The following is a 21664-nucleotide window of genomic DNA, read 5'->3' on the forward strand; positions in this document are numbered from 1 at the left end:
ACTTGCCTTTTTTCTCGTATGGAACCAACACTCTTAGCTGAAATGTGTGCAGAATTCAAGGCTTGTATTGTCACACAGAGATAACAAAAATAGACATCTTAGAGAATGAAATCTTAGGCAAACAGTTTGTCCATATATTGGATATATTGTACATCAAGCTGTTTCCACACAGCAGCCTTCATTAAAGGGAAACTCATTCTGCCTTTCATGATGTTGTCTGGATGTTTCAGTGCAGAATTTGGCCCTCTGGAACACAGCCTGGGTCAATTGCACAAGCTTACACCCAGTTGTGAGCCAGGTCGTGACCTGACATCTCATGCAACAGGGTGATGCAATGTGGCATTGCCCCATCCTAGGAGGAAGCTTCCTCTGTTCCTCCACGGGTACATGGAGGAAGCTCCTGAGTTTGGAATTGTCTCCTCCCAACAGCCAGATCCACTGGTGAGTGAGCTGTGTTAAGAAGACGAAAGGGAGGACAATGGCAACACAGTAGCCTCTGGAGGAGTCAGGGCCTCATCTGCCAGGAAACCAATCCTGTGCTATTGAGAAAGAAGAGATCACAGCAGTACGGGTCTATTTGCCCAAGCTCGCTCTATTGATTTTCTCATTCTGACTGTTTGTATTGATTTTGTGATCTCAGTTATTAAGGACCACATTCTGAACTCAGGACATGTTTGCAGTAGTCATCACAGTTACTGTGGACCTCATTTTGAATTCCAGACGTGTTCTCAGTAGGAATTCATGTGGAAGATGAAAGCCAAGGTCTCAGGAAAATACAATTTTCTTTATGTTGCTATTTTAAACAATGCCAAGTCTATTAGTGTTTTCAGAGTGTATTCTTCATATCACAAATGCAAGCCATTAATAGCAATAGTGCATCTTTCATTATAAATATATTAGGATGCTGAAGCTACCAGGATCTAGCTGACAGTGTGTCTGCCCTGTCACTGCAGGAGGGGCAGTAAGGCACTCTAGGGATATTGAACTAGCTACCCATGGATGAACTCCTGTAGCAGTAGCCGTCTACCCACTGCTGCACAGTGATCAGTCACTAACACGCACAGGTACATATCCTGAGACTGAATTTTAACCTAATCAGTTTGTTGGTGTAGGATTATCTCCTTCATTATTAAGGGTCGAGTTTATCAAGGGGAACATTTGTTTTCAGGAAAATGAGCAGGACATCCAAGTGTATTAGCTGCAGTTACAGAAAATGAATGTATTTTATGTCTTTGAAGAATACATACTGAATTTGTCAATCGTTTCCCCCCTCACAGCCTTACATCCTCGCAGATGAGTTACGTCGAGAGCTGCCTCCTGAGCAGGCTCAGTACTGCATCAAGAGAATGCCTCCATACACTGGCCCAGGTTCTGTTCCTGGGGCTCTGGATTACACCTCATTTTCATCAGCACTGTATGGAGAGAGTGACCTCTGATTCTGTAATTGGCTGTATTCATAGTAAACACAAAAAATACCCACCTGATTGCCCAGATTGCTTCTTAAAAGGTTTGACAAGCTGATTTAAAAATGAGTTTTACAAATGCAGTAGGTATCTTCAGTGTAAAGTGCTATTACTAAAGCAACTAGTGTATATTAATGTGTGCAGCACGCTAGATTACTGCATTGTTGGTTTTAGGTTGTCTGTCCTATACAATGCTAGAAAATATTAAAAAAAAAAAAAAAAAAAAAAAAGGCAAGATACTGACTTTGGAAATATCCCTTAAGAAGATAGAATGTAAGGCCTAAGAACATTGAAACTTCCAATTATTTAGACTCACAAAATATTTCTCCATTTTCAGAATGTTTCAATGCCCTTTGTGCTTCTTTTACGATGTTCATAAAACTATGTTAAAGTCATGCTTTTTTCTTTCATAGAGCAATGCTATTTTCCTGTTATGATTTCTGATTTTATATGCTTCTGCTGGTGAAATTTAATAACATATTAAAATGAAGTTTTTCAGGGAAGAAATATATCAAAGAAGTAAACTACTTAATTACTAAAACAATCCAGAATGCTATGCCTTTGTCTCTTAGAGATGGTTTTCCAATATCACAAAGAATTGTAATGTAGGGGAAAAAAAGCTGAAAAGCTGATTAAATTGCAGGTTTAGAGTTATGTTAGCAGTACTTTTAAGCCTTTAACTTTTACAGATGAGGGAGTACAACTTTTATAATCAGAAATAACAAGGAAGCTAATTTTATGTGAACTGTTTTGTTTTGAAACCCTCTTTCTTGTCTGTGTTGGACAATGTTTGTTTCTCAGTATAAGAAAGCCAGTCCCTTGTTACATTAGTGGGCAACATTCATCTCCATCCTGAATAATGCAAAATCCTATCTGAGCAAATGTAGCATGGTTGTCTTGCAGCTTTAACTGTTCCGTGCTCAAATTACAATTTGTCTTGACTTCTGCTGGTTCACAGGCAGTTTGGTCTGTATTGGTCTGGGAACTGTTTGTTCTACTGTTTTTTTTTTTTCCATCTTGAGAAATAAAATAAAAAAGCAGTAACTTTTTTACTTGAGCCTACTGTCACTGAGGAAATGCAATGTAATCAAAGAAAACCATTTACAAATGGTGAAGTGAGCTCTGCAGCCCAGTGCTATTAAAGCAACGATGTGCCTATTAAATAAAGTCTGCTTTTCAAAATCTTATGAGACTTCTGTCATTGACAATCATCTAGTGTTTCCCTCTAAGAATTTGAAATATATCTGAACATTAAAGGAGGTTTGTCTATGGAAAGTTCAAAAAATGTCATGCATTTCTGTACATTATGTTTGCATGAACAACAGGTGCTATGTGCTGGAGGGGCAGGTATAGCCTCATGAAGCGACATGGAGCTCAGAGTGAATGGGACAGTGTTTCCACTTGAGTCACCTGGCACATGCCCAGAGCGTATCAGACTCTTAGTTTAGATTGTTTTCAATGAGATGTGGACACTAATACTTTTGAAAATGTTGGCCTTAACCTTTCTGTATCTCTCTTTTTCCTCTTACACAAAAAAGCAGGTGTTAAGTACACAATAACGCTTTCATTGGTCTTTGCTTCCTGCAAGGTGAGGTGCGTGTGGTGTGAGCAATTTCAAAACAATCCCAGAGGAGATGGGCAACAAATAACTCTCCTCCTCCACCTTGTGTACCAATTTCACTTCCAGCCAAATGACTGCTGGGCAGGCTGAATCCTATTAAATAAATCTCTATATCTCTCATTGTTACAGTTTAATGCAACCAGAAGAAAGACACTGAACTTGAAAGCAGAGCACAAAAGCAAAATCTCAGTGCTACAGGCGAGATTATGCTAAAAATTGGCACAAAGACAGTTTACATTTCACAATCCTTTTGGGTGCCATTTATGCTCTCTAACTGCTAAATTTTACTGGTAGGAGTCTGATTGTGATATCCTTCCTATTTCTGATAATATAAAAAAGACTTTGAAACTCATCCTTTAGCTAAATGTTCTGTTGATCAAAGTGGGTGAGAGATAATGTTCTTAGCACCATGAGAAGAAGACTTCTGTAAAGTACTTTTTCCATTCCCATATCAGGTTTCTAATTTCTAGAGCAAAAACAAAACCAGTGGCAGACATCTGAAAGGATTAATTATCCATCCGTACTTGCCTAAAATGTTATTCCATATTTATTAATTTATTTCATGTAAAAATAAAACCAAAAAACAATCATCAAGTTCTTTCTGCCAGCATCACCTATTTCTAGGGTAACTAGATAAATAAATAAACTGCGTTATTTTATCCTGAAGCAGTGTTTAAAGGTCCTTAAAATATTCTGTGATCAAATTGTAGGGCAATGGGCATGCTAGAGACATTTCATTTTCCTCTAAGGCTCAATTTTTAGTAACTGGCACTTGCATTTTGTCTGTATAACCAGTCTGTTAACATTGGAAATCAGTGGTTTCAATTATGTTTTCTGTCTACTCCATTCTGGCAGCAAACTAGTTTTTTTATGACAACATGTAGTAATTGGGCCCAAGGTAATGAATACACCAGTCATGGGCGTCAGATCAAGGTTCAGTAGGAGAAGGTACAGCATTATTTTGACAATCATGTGAATGAAGGTTATAGGCTAAGGTAAAATTCAGAAAGAAAATAAGGTTTTAAGTTGCTTTAATGACTGTAAAACTGAAGTCTTGTGTGACTTAAGATAGATACAACAGATTTTTGAATATCTTCCTGCCAGAATTATCTTGATTTTCCAGTGATCATCTTCAGTCAGTTTTTCTGTTCTTCACAAAGATGCTGATGCAGGTTGAGAACAGTGTTGTCAGCTCTGTGCTATCTTCATACCTTCTTTCTTCATAAATAGAGTTTCCAGAAGTTTATTTCTTACCTCCTGGCCACAAAAGGCTTAAATGAGAGCAGCAGCTAGTGGCTTGTATTTCCATCAGAACATACTCCATTCTTGGAGAAGGCCATACTCTTTCATTCAGGTTGTTCCTGGTGTCTGTAGAAGTTATCCGAAACAGCAGCGTTCTTGACAAAGGAGGAAAATGCTTTATATTAGCAGTTGGATTTGGATGGTAAGCACAGGTGGTTTTTTTTTGTTTGTTTGTTTGTTTGTTCAGCTTAAATGACTTGTAGTTTGGAGTAATTCTGTAAGGCAGTAGATGCTTGATAGTTGCTAGTACATGAACAGTGCCTTACGAGCATGCCTCCAACAATGATAGTGGTGTCAGCATTTTTTGCTGTGCTTTTACAAACATCTCCAGTAATACTTAGATGAGAGCTAATTACTTAGCTATCAGGTGACACTGCTTTGAAGAACATTCATGGCTTAACTTTGCCAAATCCAAATCCTCATCTTCTTCAGTGGGACTGTACATCTTGGTGCAGGATGGAGTTCTAGACTTTGAAGACAGGAACACACCTGAGGTCATTCTTCAAAAGAAGTAAGGAACAAAGTCAATGAAGGTTCAATATAGACACTGAATGCTGGGAATCATCTGTATGACAAATACTTAGAAATAAGGATGAGCTCAGTCAGACAAGAAGGCATGTGTATCATTTCCATATCTTAAGCACAAAGTAAGAATGATTAAATAAAAGATCTGGCTCTCAGGTTGTGTTCTAATAGAAAATGACTTTGAAGCAGCTGTAAGTTTGTCACAGTAAAAGTTCAGTACAATATGCCTTGGCTTTCAATTCCTGATGAACATATTTCTAACCAGGGAAAACTAAGCAGTCTGGATAATTGTATTTTGTCGGATTTTATATATGAAAAATCTTCCCATTGGCTACTTCTGGAGAGAGTGCCAGAGGAGGTAGCACTGTTGTGGTATGAACATGTCAGGACAGTGCACAAAAAGCACCCCAAAAACTCAGAAACAGAAAAATATCCCCTGAGATGCCAAAAATACTCAAATATGCAAAACCTCCTATAATTTTACAGTATGACCATTGCTAGTGTTGTTTTAACCTTACTGGTCTCTAAGGTGTTTCTCTCTTTGTAAACATTCACTAGGTTTCAGAATAACTGAAATATCTGTTCCTTCCCCATGCCCTCTTCCCCAGGTTTTATGTTTAACAACCTGTGCGCTTGCTTGCTTGTGTGTCAGTCTACCTTCTGTTTCATGAAGGAATTTATCTGTGGAGCTGCTACATCGGGATAAAGTCTGTGCCACAGACAGCTGTTGGCATATTCTGATAGGAATCAACTTGTTTCAGACCAAATATTTTAATATAGAAAAGCTGATTGTCCTAAACTGGATTTCATTTTATTTTGCTCTCTCTTTTTAAAACATGTGATTCCTTTCTAATTTTAAGCCAAGGTGTGGGCTGCCACCACAAAGGACAAGTCAATCTCCACTTTTTCCATGATCCCATTTATTTATAAATAGAACAGTTCCCTGTTCTGGTTACTGTGCTGGCTAGGAATATATTCAGTGTACTAAGAAGGAGAGATTATCCCTTCCAACAGCAGTCTGTATTTACATTATCTTGAAGTGATTGTAGTCCTGTGGAATTAGGGACCCAACCACATGCTTTCACTAGAAGTTCTTTATTATTCCAACAAATGAATGTTTATGTGTACACAGCAAATATTGATACAGTACTAGGAATACCACTCATTTCCCTCATAAAGCAGGATAACTACATTAACAGACAAGTCCAGTCATTTCCACATGTGAGCTTGACTAGGATTTCATATTCCAATCTTCAAAATAAATTGCCAATTTGCTAGGCTTTTGGAAATTTCATTAGCATCTGTAATAGTGTGTTGCACAAACTTGATTATTGGTGTATTACTTCAATTACTTGGAAATGAAATATATTGGATGACTGTCCTGAGGCTATTTTAACACCCCTCCATCCCTCATCTGCTTACTCTTCTCTGTTTTGTTTTAAAAACCTGGCTGTTCTATCTGGCCCCAATTCATGGAAACTTTCTTCCCAACAAGATATCTTTTAATGCTTAAATTGAAAGATGCTCTCAAGTGCTTTCCTCAGGAGGAGTGGTTCTCAAATGTGCTTTCCCTAGCTTCAGCCTTCAAACTGAGTAAATGCTCCTTGTGTCAGGAGCTCAGGTATAGAGGAACTCTAGTGGCACCACACTCAGGGTGTTCTCTCTCAGGTTTTCGCTAGTCTGCTGGCAACAACACAGGAAAAAAATGTTTGCATAAATTGCCAGCAAGTCTTGCCTTGGCTGGAACTTAGCCATTAATATAGGCAGGTCAAATTAATACCATTAAAAACCAACCAAACCCAAACCAATCAAACATAGCATGACTGTATCAAACAGCTTGTTCAGACTATTATCCTGGCTCCATCAGTTACTGATAGCAGGCACAATGGAAGTGTGTAGAAGCAAGGCAACCCAGTGCCATGTGTGCCCAGAGCACTCTCCCAGCAGTAATTTGTGGGTCAGGAACTTGTGGAACAGTACACACTGATGGGAAAGATTTATTCTGGTTTTCTGCTATAGTAGTATCTTCTCTGAGAACTCTTCTATATTTTCTCTCAGGAGGACCTGCTATTCCTATAAATTCTCAGCAGGCTATTGGATATGTTTCTTTAGAAAAAAAAAAAAAAAGGAGTAAAGGTTTACTGTTTGTGCTTTTATCTTTTACAAACTCTTCCTCAAAGTCTTTGCTTTCACTTATCTCATTACATTTACGCTGTCAGAATTTATAATCCTGTTTTCTTCACATAATCCAAGAGAGAGGAAATCCTATCTCCTGTGAGATAAAACCCACCACCATCACCATCAAAAAACACAGAAACCTAGCCCAGTCAAGCCTGATTATTTAACTGAAAACCAGACACCCCATGGTGACTGGTGTATGCCTGCGTGACCATCATGAGTAGGTGTAACACACACAGTGCTGTCAGACATGAAATGCCTGAGGTCCTATCTACTAACACTGTGATTAAACCAAAGATACAGAATTTAATATCATGCAGCATGTTGCATAACAGTCTTGCTGTTGGTTGTTCATCTTCTAGAGACAACAGTCCATGGCAGTTATAACTTTTAGCTTTGTTATTTGCTAACTGAAAGTGACAAAGCCTAATTTCCACAGCAAGCTGGAGAGCACCTGTAAAGGCCAGAAAACAGTCCAGCCTCTTGGAAACAAAAACTGTGTAATTATCTGAAGTGACTTGTGGAAGACGTGGCTGAAACATTAATAGTTATATATATATATATGTATGTATATATAAATATACAGGTATTGTTATGTTATTTAGCATGTGTTATATTTCTTTTTTTTTTTTTCCCATTTTTCATTTGAATATAGTTGCACATGCATTTGTAAGAAGTTAAACTTATACTTGTGGAAAACACAAATGTAAAAAGAAATTAATGAAAAAACATTTTTTATAGTTTTCATTCTTCCCCATAACGATCTACATTTCTGTCATCCACTCCCACTGGCCTTGTGAACACTCCAAATTAAATATATTGATTATGCTTATGTCAGACATTTTCTTCCATCAATAATAAGAAACTTGCTTTCTCATTTTATTTCAGGAAGAACAACTAAAAACATTCCTTTATGACTGATCCCAGCTGACTGCCCTTTGGCTCTTCTTATTTGGGAGCTTGGACTTTTCATAAGAAACATTGCTTCTCCAAGCCAGAGCAAGAACATGGATGGCCCAGTGTCTATTTGCAGAGGACAATTGACTGGGATAGCTATAGAGGAATAAATATTTTGCCAGCATCCTTTTGAATAGCTCCTCACGTCAACACCTAACTCAGAGTAATTTCCACTTTCTATATGGTGGCATTTAACTGCTGTGTTACTCTACAGACAGGATTGTCCTTATCAGAGGCCAGTTGTTTGCCTTTTCTGAAAAGGCATCATTCTTCCTGCAAGCTTTTACTGTCTATTTGCAGAGAGCTTTCCTTTCTAACCCAGCCACCAGACTTTTTCTGAACACCCTTTCCCCACTTCCAACAGCTGTCCTTTAGAGCTTAAATGTTCCTGACTGGAGACATTAACTTAAATCTAGTTTAATGATCTCAAGGTTTCCTTGAATCTGATTTTGAAGGGAGGCACTTTATTTCTACTTGATCAGAACACAGCCATTCTTGTTTTGTTCCAAGGCAATAAATGAGGTAATATTCCCTTTGGTTTTATAAAGTATCCTTAGGTTTATCTGCTACTGCTGTACTCTCTAAATTACACCCTTCATTGGCCAGGAATGTCAGTATGCCTCGCCAGCCACCAGCTATAGATGGAAAGACATCAGTGCACCGTGTGGAAAATGAAGACATAAGCCAGAAACTATTCCACCAGCACTTTCTGACACCAAAATCCAGGTGCTTGCAGGTAGTTTAGCTCTCCACAGCAAAGAGGGGGGGAGGAGAATTGAGCCTGATTCATGCTACCTGCCAGTTTGTACCCTCCTTATACCTTGCTGATGGCTCTACATGCTCCCAATATACTTGCCTGCATACAAGTAGAAGTGCATACAGAAGGGAGAAGGGGAGGGAAATACAAAATATTTTCATGTGCTAGAAAACCCAGTGAGACTGTGGGCAGTCTCAGATCTACTTTCTCTTGTAGTCCTCTGATGGTACTTAGGAGCTCAAGTCATCAACAGCAACTCTATTACACGGGGTGCTGTACAGTGTATAAAGACTGCTCCTATTTTAAAGAACAGTCAGGAAATGTACAAAGGAAATGCTAGATGGGATGTCACAGTGCTAACAGAGACTTATGAGGAGTTGTCAGGGGATCTTAGGCTGCTTAATACATTGCAGTCTTTTCAAGTGTTAAAATGCATAAGTAAATCTTCTAGTTTTACCAGACAAAAAGAGATGTCAAGAAAAAAAAAATCAAAGGCAATTATTGTAGACCACAGGCCACAGAAAAAAAACTTTTACAGCCACATGGAAAACTAGCCAGAGAACAAGACCTGACTGGTGTACGTAACCACCGGGTGTAAATATTAGGCCTTTAGGGTGACAAGTGTATGTGCTTGGCTGCTCCCTCACACCTGTTTTAATGTAAATTCATATCACCAATCAAATAACAAAGGAAGGTCTTGCCCTAGAGCAGTGTTCCCTGTCAGTGTCACTTGTTCATGCTGTGGTTACTGCTTGCAGATGCAAGAGGCTTCTTGTTTCTCCCAATTTAATTTTTGAAGCTTGGATTCAATTTAGAACAAATGTTACCAGTGAGTATTCCTTCATTTCTTTCATTTATGATTTTGATTTTTAAAATATATATTTATTCATTGTTAGTATTTCCAGCAAAAGCAGTTCTTTAGAATGGTTCATATTTCTAGAACTGGTTTCTTAAACTTGTTTTCTAGCTCATGTCTGGGACTCAAATCCTTGTCACTCATCTTCCTGATCCTGACCTCATGAGCTTCCTGCTCTCCTCTCTGTTTCTGCTCTCCTACCTAGAGTTAATTGAACACATGGGATGAACGGGGATAGCATTGCATCAAACCACCTTGATGTAAGAGGATATCCTGATCCCCTGTAGAAAGGGTAAAGCAAATGTCACTGTTATGTCTGTGATCATAAGCAGTTTTCACAAAGGGATAAAATGTTGAAACCTAACAAATTAGACTTCAAAACAATTGAATAAACTGTGCAGTTTCAAAGTCCTTTAAAGAGAATTGACTACAAACGTGCTTTTTTTAACAGTTGATAACATGCAGGATTGTTTGTCTGCCTAAGTCAGAGGAAGCCAAGTAGGGCACTGGTCTTTCTAAGTATTTTACACAGGATTCCCTTGCAGAAAATATTTAAAAGCTTGATGTTCAATGAAAGAAAACTACATTAATAGAGGCTGTGCTCTCACTCAAATGGAGCCATGACCGAGAGCTGGGAGCACTTCCTAATGCTCTGTAATGCCACTCATATCTTTTATGGCATGCAGATGTCCCTTCTTTCTGCCCCACCGTGCTTTGTCTGCTCTACCAGTGCAGAATGCATGTGGCCGCATTACTTGGCTATTATTGTTCCATTGTCATTCCTATGCGGCCAAACTTTCCCATGTTGTCTTTCCTACGTGGCCAAACTTTCCCACAGTCCCCCTTATTAGAAGCATTTTCAATGATCTCAAGCTGTTGAACACAAACTACCACGCTTGTCAGGTTGAGTGTGATCCCATCTATGGTGCACAGGCAGCAGAGTACACCTGGGGCTTGTGCTTAGCCCCCCTCAAGTGCTTGGGCCTCTATGTCCATGCTAGTCTGTTTGGCCCTAAATACACTAGCAGGCTCCAGCTGCCCTGAACAGCCACACCTCAGGCTTCTACCTCCTGCCTGCTGGAGGTAAATGCATGCCCTGGACATGTATTTAAGCTCAGGTCCTCATCCTTGCTCCTTGCTTAAGCCATGTTGTGTGTATGCAGTGTCTTGTTTGTCTTTGAGACTTCCTGGCTTGACCTCGGCCCTGTCTCATGACTACAGACTGGCACTCTCGTGCTCACTGGATTGTTGGCTGAACCTGCTAGGGTCACTGGACCTGCTTCTTTTTTGTTTGGGTACTGCAGGACCTTGTCCTTGCCTGTGAGGTTACAGCTCCTGCTTGCCTTGCCCTCACCCTTGGCTCCTGGCTTGCCTCCCCTGACAGAGCAGCCTGCTTGCCTGTTCCCTGACACTCACTTGCTTTCTACTCATGCACCTTGTCACAGAGCTACCTGACAGCCTGCATCTGCTCAGCAATTAACCCTTGTAACCTGCTCCATTTTCTGTGATCACTTCAGTGCAGCACAGGGAAGCAGCACAGCGAGTGCCTGCTCCCTCGGACATGATGCTAACTGGACATTGGAGCACACAGGGCTTTAGTTAACCTCTGCTGGCTGCCACCCGCAACTGTGACTGCAGCTTCTGTCTACAGCTGAACCTACCCTGGCGCCAAGACCTTGAAGTTCCCCTTCACAGGGTGAGTCCTGCAGCCCAGACTGGCTCCTGAGATACTCTCTGTCTGTTCAGTGGAAGGCTTCATAAATGGCTTGTGCTAGCCATGTAGTTTGAGGGTGTCTGGCAATGTTGGGAGGAAGCTCTGTTAGGAAGTAAGGGAACAGCAGTTACCTTCAGAAACCCATTTCCATAAGCAGCCCAGAACGATCCAGGGCAAGTCTCATCCTGCACTGGGCAGGGCCAGTGCAGTTCTGACTTCACCAGGCCATGCTAATGGGGAAAAAGAAGCTGAGAATCTCACACTCATCCACAGCAAAATGCTTTCTAACTCTCCAAGCTCAATGATCAGCAGGTGACGCATCTAGTTGCATGTGACCCGAAGTACATGCTGGCCCTTTCCCCCCATCCTTCATGCTGGCAAGAGGCAGCTGGTAAGCCTGCAGTGGTTCTGTCTCTCTCTTCTATTGACCTGATGTGGATGTCTGAAAGGTGCATACTGAAGCTTTTAAGATAGCTGCGAAATTTCATAATCATATGAAACCTGTACCAAGTTGAAAGCAGTCAACACAGCTTTGCGCAGCAGCATGGAAAATCTGTAAGGCTACACCCCTATTAAACTCCCAGTCCTCTTCATGCCTCCATTTCAGCCCTTTTAGGCATTTATATACATCCTGATCAACTCAGATTCTGTAAAGAGATGTAAAAGATTATATTCAATTCAATTCAGAATGCTAGTGTCTTCAGAGTGATAGAGACTTTGTGCTTTTCTTAAAGTAGTGAAGTCCAAAATCTGTCCTATGGTAAGCAGAACAAATGTGTTGATATTCCTCTGAACTGTGTAAATTTAATAGGCATTTGTAGTGTGCACAGAATTGGTCTTGAAACAATCGGCTTTCTTTTCATTTCTGGTAATATTTTGATCTTGCAGTAGGAATGTTAACATCAGAACTTAACCTAAATGCAGCAAATCATTTCTATTTGGGCCACTAAAGTCACTAAGTTGTGGGGACTAGGAAATTAATTATTAAATTGAAATTGTAATTATTGAGCACAGAGGAGATTCCAAAAATAAAAAACAACTCTAGTGTAACTTAGTCATCCAAAATAGGGCACGAATCCAGCAGCAGCAAAATAGCAAAAGTCTTAAGTAACTTTACAGAACAGAGTGCCAAGAGCTGTGCTCTGAAATCAGATTAAGCGTGTTTTGCTTTCTGAATTCTGTATGTTGGTTTGAATGCTTCACTTGGATATAATCCTGTGAAGCATGACTGTTCTTTATTAACAGAAATAATCCCACTTTTTAAAATGAGAATTAATTATGTGAATAGCTCATTGGAGCTACAGGTCATAGGAATAAAGGCAGATAATGTAGGAATGAAAGGCATATTTTTTAATGAATATTATAGAGGTATCTAAAATACATGCTCAAATGCTAAAAGAGCATGCTGAGAATCAGTGTTTGATCTTACCAACACAGAAGGTAAGTATAAAATTTGAAAACCTGTGTGTAAGTAGAATAACAAACTGGTGAATCAGATCCTTGGCACTGGAGGAAAAAAAAAAAAAAAAAAGCTTTGTTTCAAACACTGCTTGTTTCTAAAAGATCAGTAAGAGTTTAGCTGTGTTCAGGATGAGGTTGGGAAAATGGTAATTTGAAAATACCTTCAAGTATACTGGAAATACCAAAACTTGACCTGACTTAAAGATTTTATTTTTACTAAGGATACATGTATATCTATATAAGAATATAAGAATAAGAATATAAAGAATATAAGAATAATAATAAAGAATATAAGAATAGTATAAGAATATAAAGGATTTTGGTAGGGATATTGAATTTTGAGCTCAATCCTGTTGCAATCAGGAAGATGTTAGCTTCATTGAAGTACTACTTCTAACAACTGTGAGAAACCAGGATGCTCAGCACGCTGACAGATGCTTGCATGTATGATACTGTGTGCGAAACAGATGCTTAAAGAGTGCTACCTCCCAACAGCATTACCTTTTTTCTACTGTTGGTGTCAAGATGGCATAGGAAGCAATTTTTGTGAAAAGCCATGATGCAATACAACTTTGTAATTGTAACTTCAAGTCTTTTCCATTTAGTTAATCATTGATATGTGTGAAAATATTTCCTTTCATGCAGATAGGTGCTGGGATGGCTAGGAGAGTATTTTGGCTTTTTAATACAGGTAACATGAAGGAGATTTTGAATGTACTTGCCAGACTGGAAAAGTGATGTTTCAGGTATCAGCATGCTCTCAGAAGACACTACAAAGGCCGTGATTATATGATGTTACTACTTGCTCTAGGACCCTGACCTATGGCTTCAAAATTTTTTCTCTGATGATTTATGAATCTTACTGATTGTCAAAATACATCAACCTCTCAAACTGTTCTAACTGTTATGTATTTTTATGTATTATGCTGTTGTATTTGAGTCTTATTCATTACCTGGATTTTCTACGTGACCACTACGCACGTGACAATGTTTCCCCATTTGAAAAAAAGTATTCTACAGACTATCCATAGAAGTTGCTTACTTTACAGTAGCACGCTATTTTTGGAGGACATACACTGTATTTTGTATTTCTACGCTGAAAGTTTATCCCAATAAATCAGGCAAACTAGGGCTTTGGTGCAGAACTGACTTAAGATAAAATATTTGAGAACTTAAGCACTTTTATAAACCAAACATTTAATGTTACATCTAGTTTTTGCTATCCTTAAATTTGCAAAATGAACATAATGGCTAGGATTATGGTTGCCCCTGCACTCCTTAGATCACATCCGGTGAACAAGCAGCTTCCTAAACCAGTGTATAGGTTACCACCAAATACTACAAGTCTCAATAAATTCAGAAGAAGACACAGAATTTAGGTTTCATTTGACCACCCACAGAGCTCCTGGCCAGCTCCCAAAAAGAATGTACTGGAATAGGATGCGAGGTTTCTCAGGCATGGGAATGATTGCACCTTGATGTTCTCCTCTCCTTTATGCCATCATTCCAGTGACTAAATTACTCTTGGTGTTACTCTCAATGTAAGAAAGGGAACAGTATTTTGACAGCCTAATTAAACAAAATAAAAACATTCCATAAGACAAAGGAAAAACACTCTTCAAGCTTAAGGGCATTCTTACTGCAAGTTTTTGAAGGTTTCCTGCAAACACACTGCATATTAGAACTTCTCAGAGAAACAGCTGAGAAAAATCTTTGTAACTGCAGGTGTGCAGATACAGACACATGCAGGTACTTCACACTGGTGCGTACAGTAATCATTGAAATGAAGCTGAGAAAAGGGACACGAAATATCCTAACAAATGCTGTAAATCATATTAAGGCTAAAGTTCCTTGTTACTGCTCCTTTGTTGGGCAATCTGGCTCGGTAATCACTGCCCTTGGCCACTCACTGCTCTTTCCTCAAGCCTCTGGAGAATATCTTGCCTTGGTTGTGTTCGCTCAGTTGTCTGTGTTGCTCAGGCTTCGAAAACAAATTAAAAACAATCTGAGGCTGTGGTGCTGCTGCCCTCTCTTCCTGCTACTGACCTTACATCAGCTCTGGAGGCCATACAGCTGCAGACAAATTGGACCAGAGAACTGTTTTCACTGAAAAATGACCTTTAAGGAAGAATTCTGGGTGAGGGCTAGAGCCTGCACAGGAACAGGGATGGAAATATGAGGATGGAGCAGGGTGGAATTTGGGACCGCCTCTTCACAGCAGCGCACTGTCCAACTGGCTCCAACTGGTTGTGAATCTGCAGAGTAAACGGGATAATGTGAAATGATCCTTTTCAGAAGCACCTTCAAACCTTCAGCTTCTTTTTTTCCACTGACCTACTTTGCAGCGCAGTTACACAAACAACTGCATCAGCACACGCAAGGACGTGCTGATCTGTGGTGCAAAGATCTGTCGCCACAAAGCAACTGTGGAGACAGTGAGCTTTTTAACCTGAATTGTTGCCAGAGAAAAAAGTCATAGCTTTGTATGGCATGATAAAAAGGCTGGAAGTTGTAGAAAGTTGAAAAGGAAATGCACAGCACTGATATCCCTTAACGAATGGTTCTTAAAATGTTGCCCATCTCTAAAATACATGCAAATTCGGTGTTAAAGTGATAAAATTAACCAGTCTCTAGGACTAAATGACTTTTGCATATGTTTAGTGTATTCCACCTTTCATGTTAGGCTTTCAAAGTGTGTAAGTTTCCAGATCATTAACAACATATACTGTAATTTTGGGAAATATTTTTGCAGCAAGAGCTTGTGCTGACCACTGGAACAGTGCGCCAAGAGGCCAGCTCTGCTGTCCATTGACATCTTGCATTCAAAACCAGAGCATGGCCTCTGCAACAGAAGTTGGATTACTCTGGTTGATTCGTAGGCTGTATTTCTTCTGAAGCTGAATTAGACATATTATTTAATCATAAAATACATTTTTATATATACTTGCATCAGTATCAGCTGAAGTGAGAGTTGATTATAGGTTTCTAGATCACAGTGGACTCAAAGGGGTTGTAACCAACTACTTTTCTGTCTCAAACCAAAATTCAAGAGTAAACATTTAGCCTAGAGGATTCATCTACAGTAATGGCTCTTAATTAATTTTGAGTTCCCTTAAAATTTCCAGTGAAAATGCAGGGTCCATTTTAAGTATGGCACGCTTAGCAACATAACTCTCAGCTAATAAAAGGCTTCAAAATTATTACATGCAACTAAGGCTCAGATGCCTGAAGGAGGGAAGCAAATTCAATTATTTCCAGTAACACAGAATTAAGTGTCCTGTGCATCTTCACATAGTATCTGAAGTCCTGTGAGGATTGGCTGAGGGAACTGGGGTTGTTTAGTCTGGAGGAGGCTCAGGTGCATTGCTCTGTGCAACTGAAAGGAAGGTGTGAGGAGCTGGGGGCCTGCCTCTTCTCACAGGTAGCTAGTGACAGGACTAGAGGGAATGGCCTCAAGTTGCGCCAGGGGAGGTTCAGGTTGGCAATGAGGAGACATTTCTTCTCAGAAAGAGCAGTCAGGCACTGGGACGGGTTGCCCAGGGAGGTGGTGGAGTCACCATCCCTAGGGGTGTTCAAGGAAAAGTTGGATGTAGTGCTTAGGGACATGGTTAGTGGGGTGGGATTGGCGATGGTTGGACCAGATGCACTCGGAGGTCGTTCCCAACCCTCACGGTTCTGTGATTCTTTTGCACTGTGACTCTCACGCCATGGCCGGCGTCGGACCGGCTGCCGAACACAACGGCCATAACGGCGGCGCCGCGCGCTCTCCGCGGCCGCTCGGGGCGGGGCTGGCGCAGCAGGGGGGTGACGCCGGGCGGCGGCGGGGCCGCCCCCGAGGCAAGATGGCGCCTCCCAGGCAGGCGGGCGCGGAGCCGCCGGGTAACGGCAGCGAGCGGCGGGGCGGGGGGGGCAGGAGGATGAGGAGGAGGGAGGGGAGCGGTGGCGGCGAGGTGGGTGGGGGCCTCTCCCCGGCCCGATCAGCAGCAGGGCATGCCGCAGAGCCCGAGCACGCTGCTCCTGGGGCTGGGCTGCGTTTCGGCGGCCACGTTATCAGTTATCAAAGCGTTCAGCTGCGGGAGGCGTGGGTGAGTGGTCTTGAAGAGACGCGACACCGCAGAACGTATGGGAAGGGGCAGCGCGGTCCCTGAGGTGCAGTACCGCTCTGTTCGGACCCGCAGGGTAACGCAGCGTGGCGGGGGTGCTGCCCAGGGCCCGCCTGTTGCTGCGCTTCCTGAAACTCCTCATGCTGCCAGGCAGCACCCAGCCGCACGAGGTTTAATTAAACAGCAAGAAATTACACGGCTATCACCAGCTGTCTCTGACACGTTGATAGCAGGAGCATCCTTTATAGTTGCTGCTACGCCTGCTTGATTTCATACTGCCCGCTATTTCTTTTTTTTCTGAGTGATGGAGGAAGTTGTGCCTGCAGCTGGAGCCAGGCAAGGCTGCTGAGCTGGGCTGCCATGTGCGAGGAGGAGTGGCCCCCTTGCTGCGAGGGGCAGAGCCTGCCCAGCCCAGCAAGTGGGCTGTTTTGAGTGCCAGTCGCTCCTTGTCGTGCCTCGTTTTGTGTTCTTTCACAAGCACGTGGTGAAATACAGCGTGTAATACTGTTGAAGCTTGATTGATCCTTTATTAAAGGCTTTGGAAGCAGTTTGTAATCCTTTATTCCTTTCCAGGGCCTCATATGACCAGATGATTTTGTACTAATAAACTTTTAACAGAAGCGCGTAAATAAAAATAATAAAATAAATAAATAAATAAACCTGAGAATGCATGCAAGCATCAGAAAACTTTTTTTTTTTTTTTTTTAAATCAAATTGCAAGCTTTGAAGTCCTGTTTTGTATGGGAAGGAGATCACGTATTTATCCCTCGTTATATGCATTAACGGTTGTACGTGGGTTGGATTGGGAAAAGGAGATGGATATACTTTTTGTTTTCATCCTCTGAGCTGTTGAGCTGCCACAGTGAAAATGGTAGAGTTTATGGTTGTTGAATGGCTGTAAGGCTGGACAGCTGTACAGAGGGGCATCTTGAGTGCTGGGCCAAGTTACTTGTAACATTTAGAAATGTTAGAACTTGGTTTAGCTGATCTCATTTCTCAGCTAGTAATACCCCTGCTCATATGATCTCAGTCCAGAGCATTTACTTTGGGGAAGTGAAGAAGGATTAGGATATTAGGATTTTTTTTTTTTAATTCTGCATTCCCTTTCGAAAAGGGTTCACTTTTGTTCTGTCTTGGTGTGATCTGCTAAGCTAGTCCCAGCCCAAGAGCTCTGTATCTTCTATATTTTGTTTCAGTAGAGTGTAAAATTAATTTGTCCTGGGCCCTGTTACCACTGTTGCATTGCTGCTATTTCTGTTAGAGCTATGGAGATGATTTTTCTCCTGGACTCATCTGAATGGAGGAGGGACCTGGTTTCCCAAGGCTCACCAGTGATCTTTATGAATTAATTTTTTTTATCAACTTTTGTTGTTAAAAAGTTGAGGTAGGAACAGAGTTTGTAAACAGAAGAAAAAAAAAAAGCTGGCCTAATTTCCTCTGCTGAGGGATTTCTTCAAACATTTTTTTTTTCCATGTATTATGTAGCAAACTCTTGCATCCTGCTTCTTCTGGAGAGGGAAGTTAAGGGAGTCGAATGTGGACTGGGAAGGGCAGTACTTGGTTTGGCACTGCAGACTCCCAGTCCCCAGCCTTGCTTTTCTCCAAGGGACAGAGTTCATTGCCTTCTAGCATGGCTTTATGAATGGAGCCTGCCCGATTTCTGAGTTCTCTGGACTTGTCTACAGTCTTTGTTTCCAACTCGAAAACGGCATTGACAGTGTGGCAGGGCATACCTTAAAGTGGTGTAGGCTTCCTCATGGAAGCAGAGTCACGTGCTACCCTTAGCAAGGATGAGGAAAAGGGATTTTGGTGGACATGGAGATGCACAGTGTGTTTATACAGCAGTCTGCTTCTGGTACTAGCAGCTACCTTTATGATTCCCACCCCATTTCCTGCAGCCTTACCAAGCTGCTGCTGAAGAAGGACAGATTCTGAAAGCTGCTTCAGGATACGGCTCACCGCGGCCTCGGGAGCGGAGGTTAGGCAGAAACCTGCTGTGTGGCTGTGGGTGGGACGGGACCTTGAGGTGACACCCGTCCAGTAGGTGAGCTGGAGAGAAAGCAAGGCAGGCTGCCCAAGGTGCAGAGTTTAACACCAAACAGATGGCTGTAAGTGAATGTTTGCTTCCGGGTGCGGATGTGAGCGTGGGCGAAAAGTGAGTAAATAGAAGGGTCACAAGCCTGAGGGAAGCAGGAGCGGTAGTGAGAGGATGCTGCTGGCTTGGCTGTGGTGATCTCCGTGCCACGTGGTGACCTCGGGGCTGCGTTAGAGCTAGAGCCAGCTCTCGCCTGTGTGTATGCTCAAAGCCTGTGAGTTATGCTTCACGCCGGTCTGCAGAGCAGGCATGCTTTAAGGTTAGCATTTGGGTCTTTTGAAAAGCTTTAGCTCAAGGATTGGTTTTATTTTCGTGAATAATTTGATGGTTTAATACGAGGAGGTTTAAGGCTCTTGTATAAGAACCCGCTGAGCCTTCCTGTTGATGCTAAAGCCCTCAACTTGAAATGAGGGTGACTTTCTTCCTTTTTATTTTAATCTCCCTTCAAATGCTTCATACTTGTTGTGGAGCAAAATTTATTTAGAAATTTTATTTGGCTTCTTTTGTTTGGAAGGCTAAATCTGATTGAGAGCTGTTCTTCCAGAGCGTTGGTATAAATACAACTTTGTAATACCTGACCACCTTACCCTAGGCCTCATCTTCTCTACAGCATTATTTTTATTTTTATTTTTATTTTTATTTTTATTTTTATTTTTATTTTTATTTTTATTTTTATTTTTATTTTTATTTTTATTTTTATTTTTTATTTTTATTTTTATTTTTATTTTATTTTTATTTTTTAATAATAACGATGTCAAAACAAGTTGCATGGCATGGTAAGAATGCAGAAACAAAAAGTCAAATCAGATAAGAAGTTCCCAATGATAATTAAATACTTTTGTCTGTAAATTGTAATGATTTTTAAGTTCATTTTTGTGCTTCATTTTTTTTTTTTTCACAATAATAGTGTATAACCAAAATGCAAAACGGGTATTTACTCAGGGAGCAAGCACTAGCTGAGTTGAAGGTAAATGAAGAATACCACCTCACTCATCTGCATGCTTGTAGAAAGATTACTGGAGGTCCACTCTTGTAGACAGGTGTTTTGATAAAAGAGGAGGTATTTAATTATTTTGCTATGTTCATATTAATATGTCAGAGATGATTGTGTATGCACTCTAAAGAGGAAAAGTAGGATTATGTACTCTTGCTTTTCCAAGAGGGAGATATGTTGGCTTTTATCATTTAATATCTTGGATTATGGTTTTGGATTTTTGTTTTCTGTTTGGCTTGGGCTTTCATTTAGATCTTAAGGCACTAGAATACTGCATCTTTGTTACTAAAAATACCTCTGGAATTTCTATTGTTTTCTACTTCAGTCATTGTTAGACATGTCCTGTCTGGTATCTTATAATCAGCATGTGATTTGCCTGGTAAGTTTTATTCTGGCGTTGCTGCAGAGCAGATCTTGCTGCTTTTGTACAAAAGGGACTAGTGCCTGGCTCTTACCTGGCGGTGTATCTTGGCATTTGGTCACTAGCAGAAGTGCAAAATCATTATTTACTATCCTAAAACTAGGAAGAGGTTCTATAGCTGTTTAGTGAACTTGTGACTCAGCTGAAGAATTGAGTTTGCTTGCTCGATTTATTTCTTTACATATCATTGCTGTGTGCACAGTGTGTTTATAAAGCAGTCTGCTTCTGCTTTATTAAGTCATTAAAGTAGGATTTTTGCAAATGGAGTTCCCTAGTTTCTGGTTGGCACTTGGGTACCACTTGCAGTACAGTGTCTGGTACCAAGAGGCGGTTCTGCATCGTTGTTTGCATGTCACTGTAGTGGAAATTATCACACTTGTTAGTGCTGGAAAGTAGTTCATATAAGGAGCTTTGTGTATGTCCTTGTGAACTTCTGATACTGTTGTTTCTGCAGGTGACTACTTAGGTAGAGGACCAATTGTGTCTAGTTCTGTTTAGACAGGTGCAGCTGTTACCTGACATTATGTGGTTGGAGCTCTAGGTGAAGTAAACCAATTACTGTTTGATTTAAGTAGAGGATTAGTTACTTTATTCTGTTTCTTAAATAGGAAGATCTCAGCTTGCTCAAGTGTATAGACGGAGAATTTCAAAGCTGCTTAAATATTGGGTTTATTTTCTAATGGCAGATACCCAGAAAAGCATGGAGGATGAAATTGAATCAGTTCTGCAGGAGCGGATAATGATTTTGGATGGAGGCATGGGTACCATGATCCAGCAACATGCCCTGTCAGAAGAAGATTTCCGAGGGCATGAATTTAAAGACCATTCCAAGCCTCTGAAAGGCAATAACGACCTTCTCAGCATAACTCAGCCTGATATAATCTGTGACATACACAAGGTAGGTGGTTCTGCCTGTCTCTTGACAAAAGGAAGGAGAATTTGGTCTTTGTGCTCCCCTCTTCTATTCCATGCACTACTGGCTCTCCTGAGTCTTTTGGGGATAGGGAAGCAAATGCTAGGTAGCCATGCGAATAAGAATGAACAGACTTGACTGTTCTGGTTCCGTAAGCACAGCATTCATGTCTTTGTTTCTGATGTCATCCAGGCAGTGTTCTTTTAATTTCCTTTTTGATACATGTCCCATTGCATTTCTATTAATTGTAGATTCTGACTTATTTCCTTATTCTTTTTTTCATCCTTAGCCAATAGTTACAATG

General features: G+C 40.8%; 2 protein-coding genes across 4 annotated transcripts in view; both read left to right on the forward strand.

The window, feature by feature from the left end:
- ACTN2 (actinin alpha 2) overlaps positions 1–1693 on the forward strand; it is a 67214-nt gene extending 65521 nt beyond the window's left edge. The window contains exon 21 of the mRNA XM_005023594.6: positions 1278–1693. Within this exon, the coding sequence (XP_005023651.1) occupies positions 1278–1436 (159 nt within the window). The 3' untranslated portion in view covers positions 1437–1693. The remainder of the gene's footprint in view (positions 1–1277) is intronic.
- Positions 1694–2797: 1104 nt separating this feature from the next.
- Positions 2798–21664, forward strand: part of MTR (5-methyltetrahydrofolate-homocysteine methyltransferase) — a 60421-nt gene continuing 41554 nt past the window's right edge. Inside the window, exons 1-2 of one of the 3 annotated variants that reach the window (XM_038177013.2) lie at positions 2798–11355; positions 21134–21345. In XM_038177013.2, coding sequence (XP_038032941.2) covers positions 21148–21345 — 198 coding nt within the window. In that variant the 5' untranslated portion in view covers positions 2798–11355; positions 21134–21147. Of the gene's footprint in view, positions 11356–16475; positions 16714–16789; positions 16920–21133; positions 21346–21664 lie in introns of those variants that run through there. The other 2 variants (XM_027453767.3, XM_072035586.1) reach the window with 2 other exon arrangements.

Source organism: Anas platyrhynchos, chromosome 3 (assembly GCF_047663525.1).
Source record: "Anas platyrhynchos isolate ZD024472 breed Pekin duck chromosome 3, IASCAAS_PekinDuck_T2T, whole genome shotgun sequence".
In the NCBI taxonomy this organism is placed as follows: domain Eukaryota; kingdom Metazoa; phylum Chordata; class Aves; order Anseriformes; family Anatidae; genus Anas; species Anas platyrhynchos.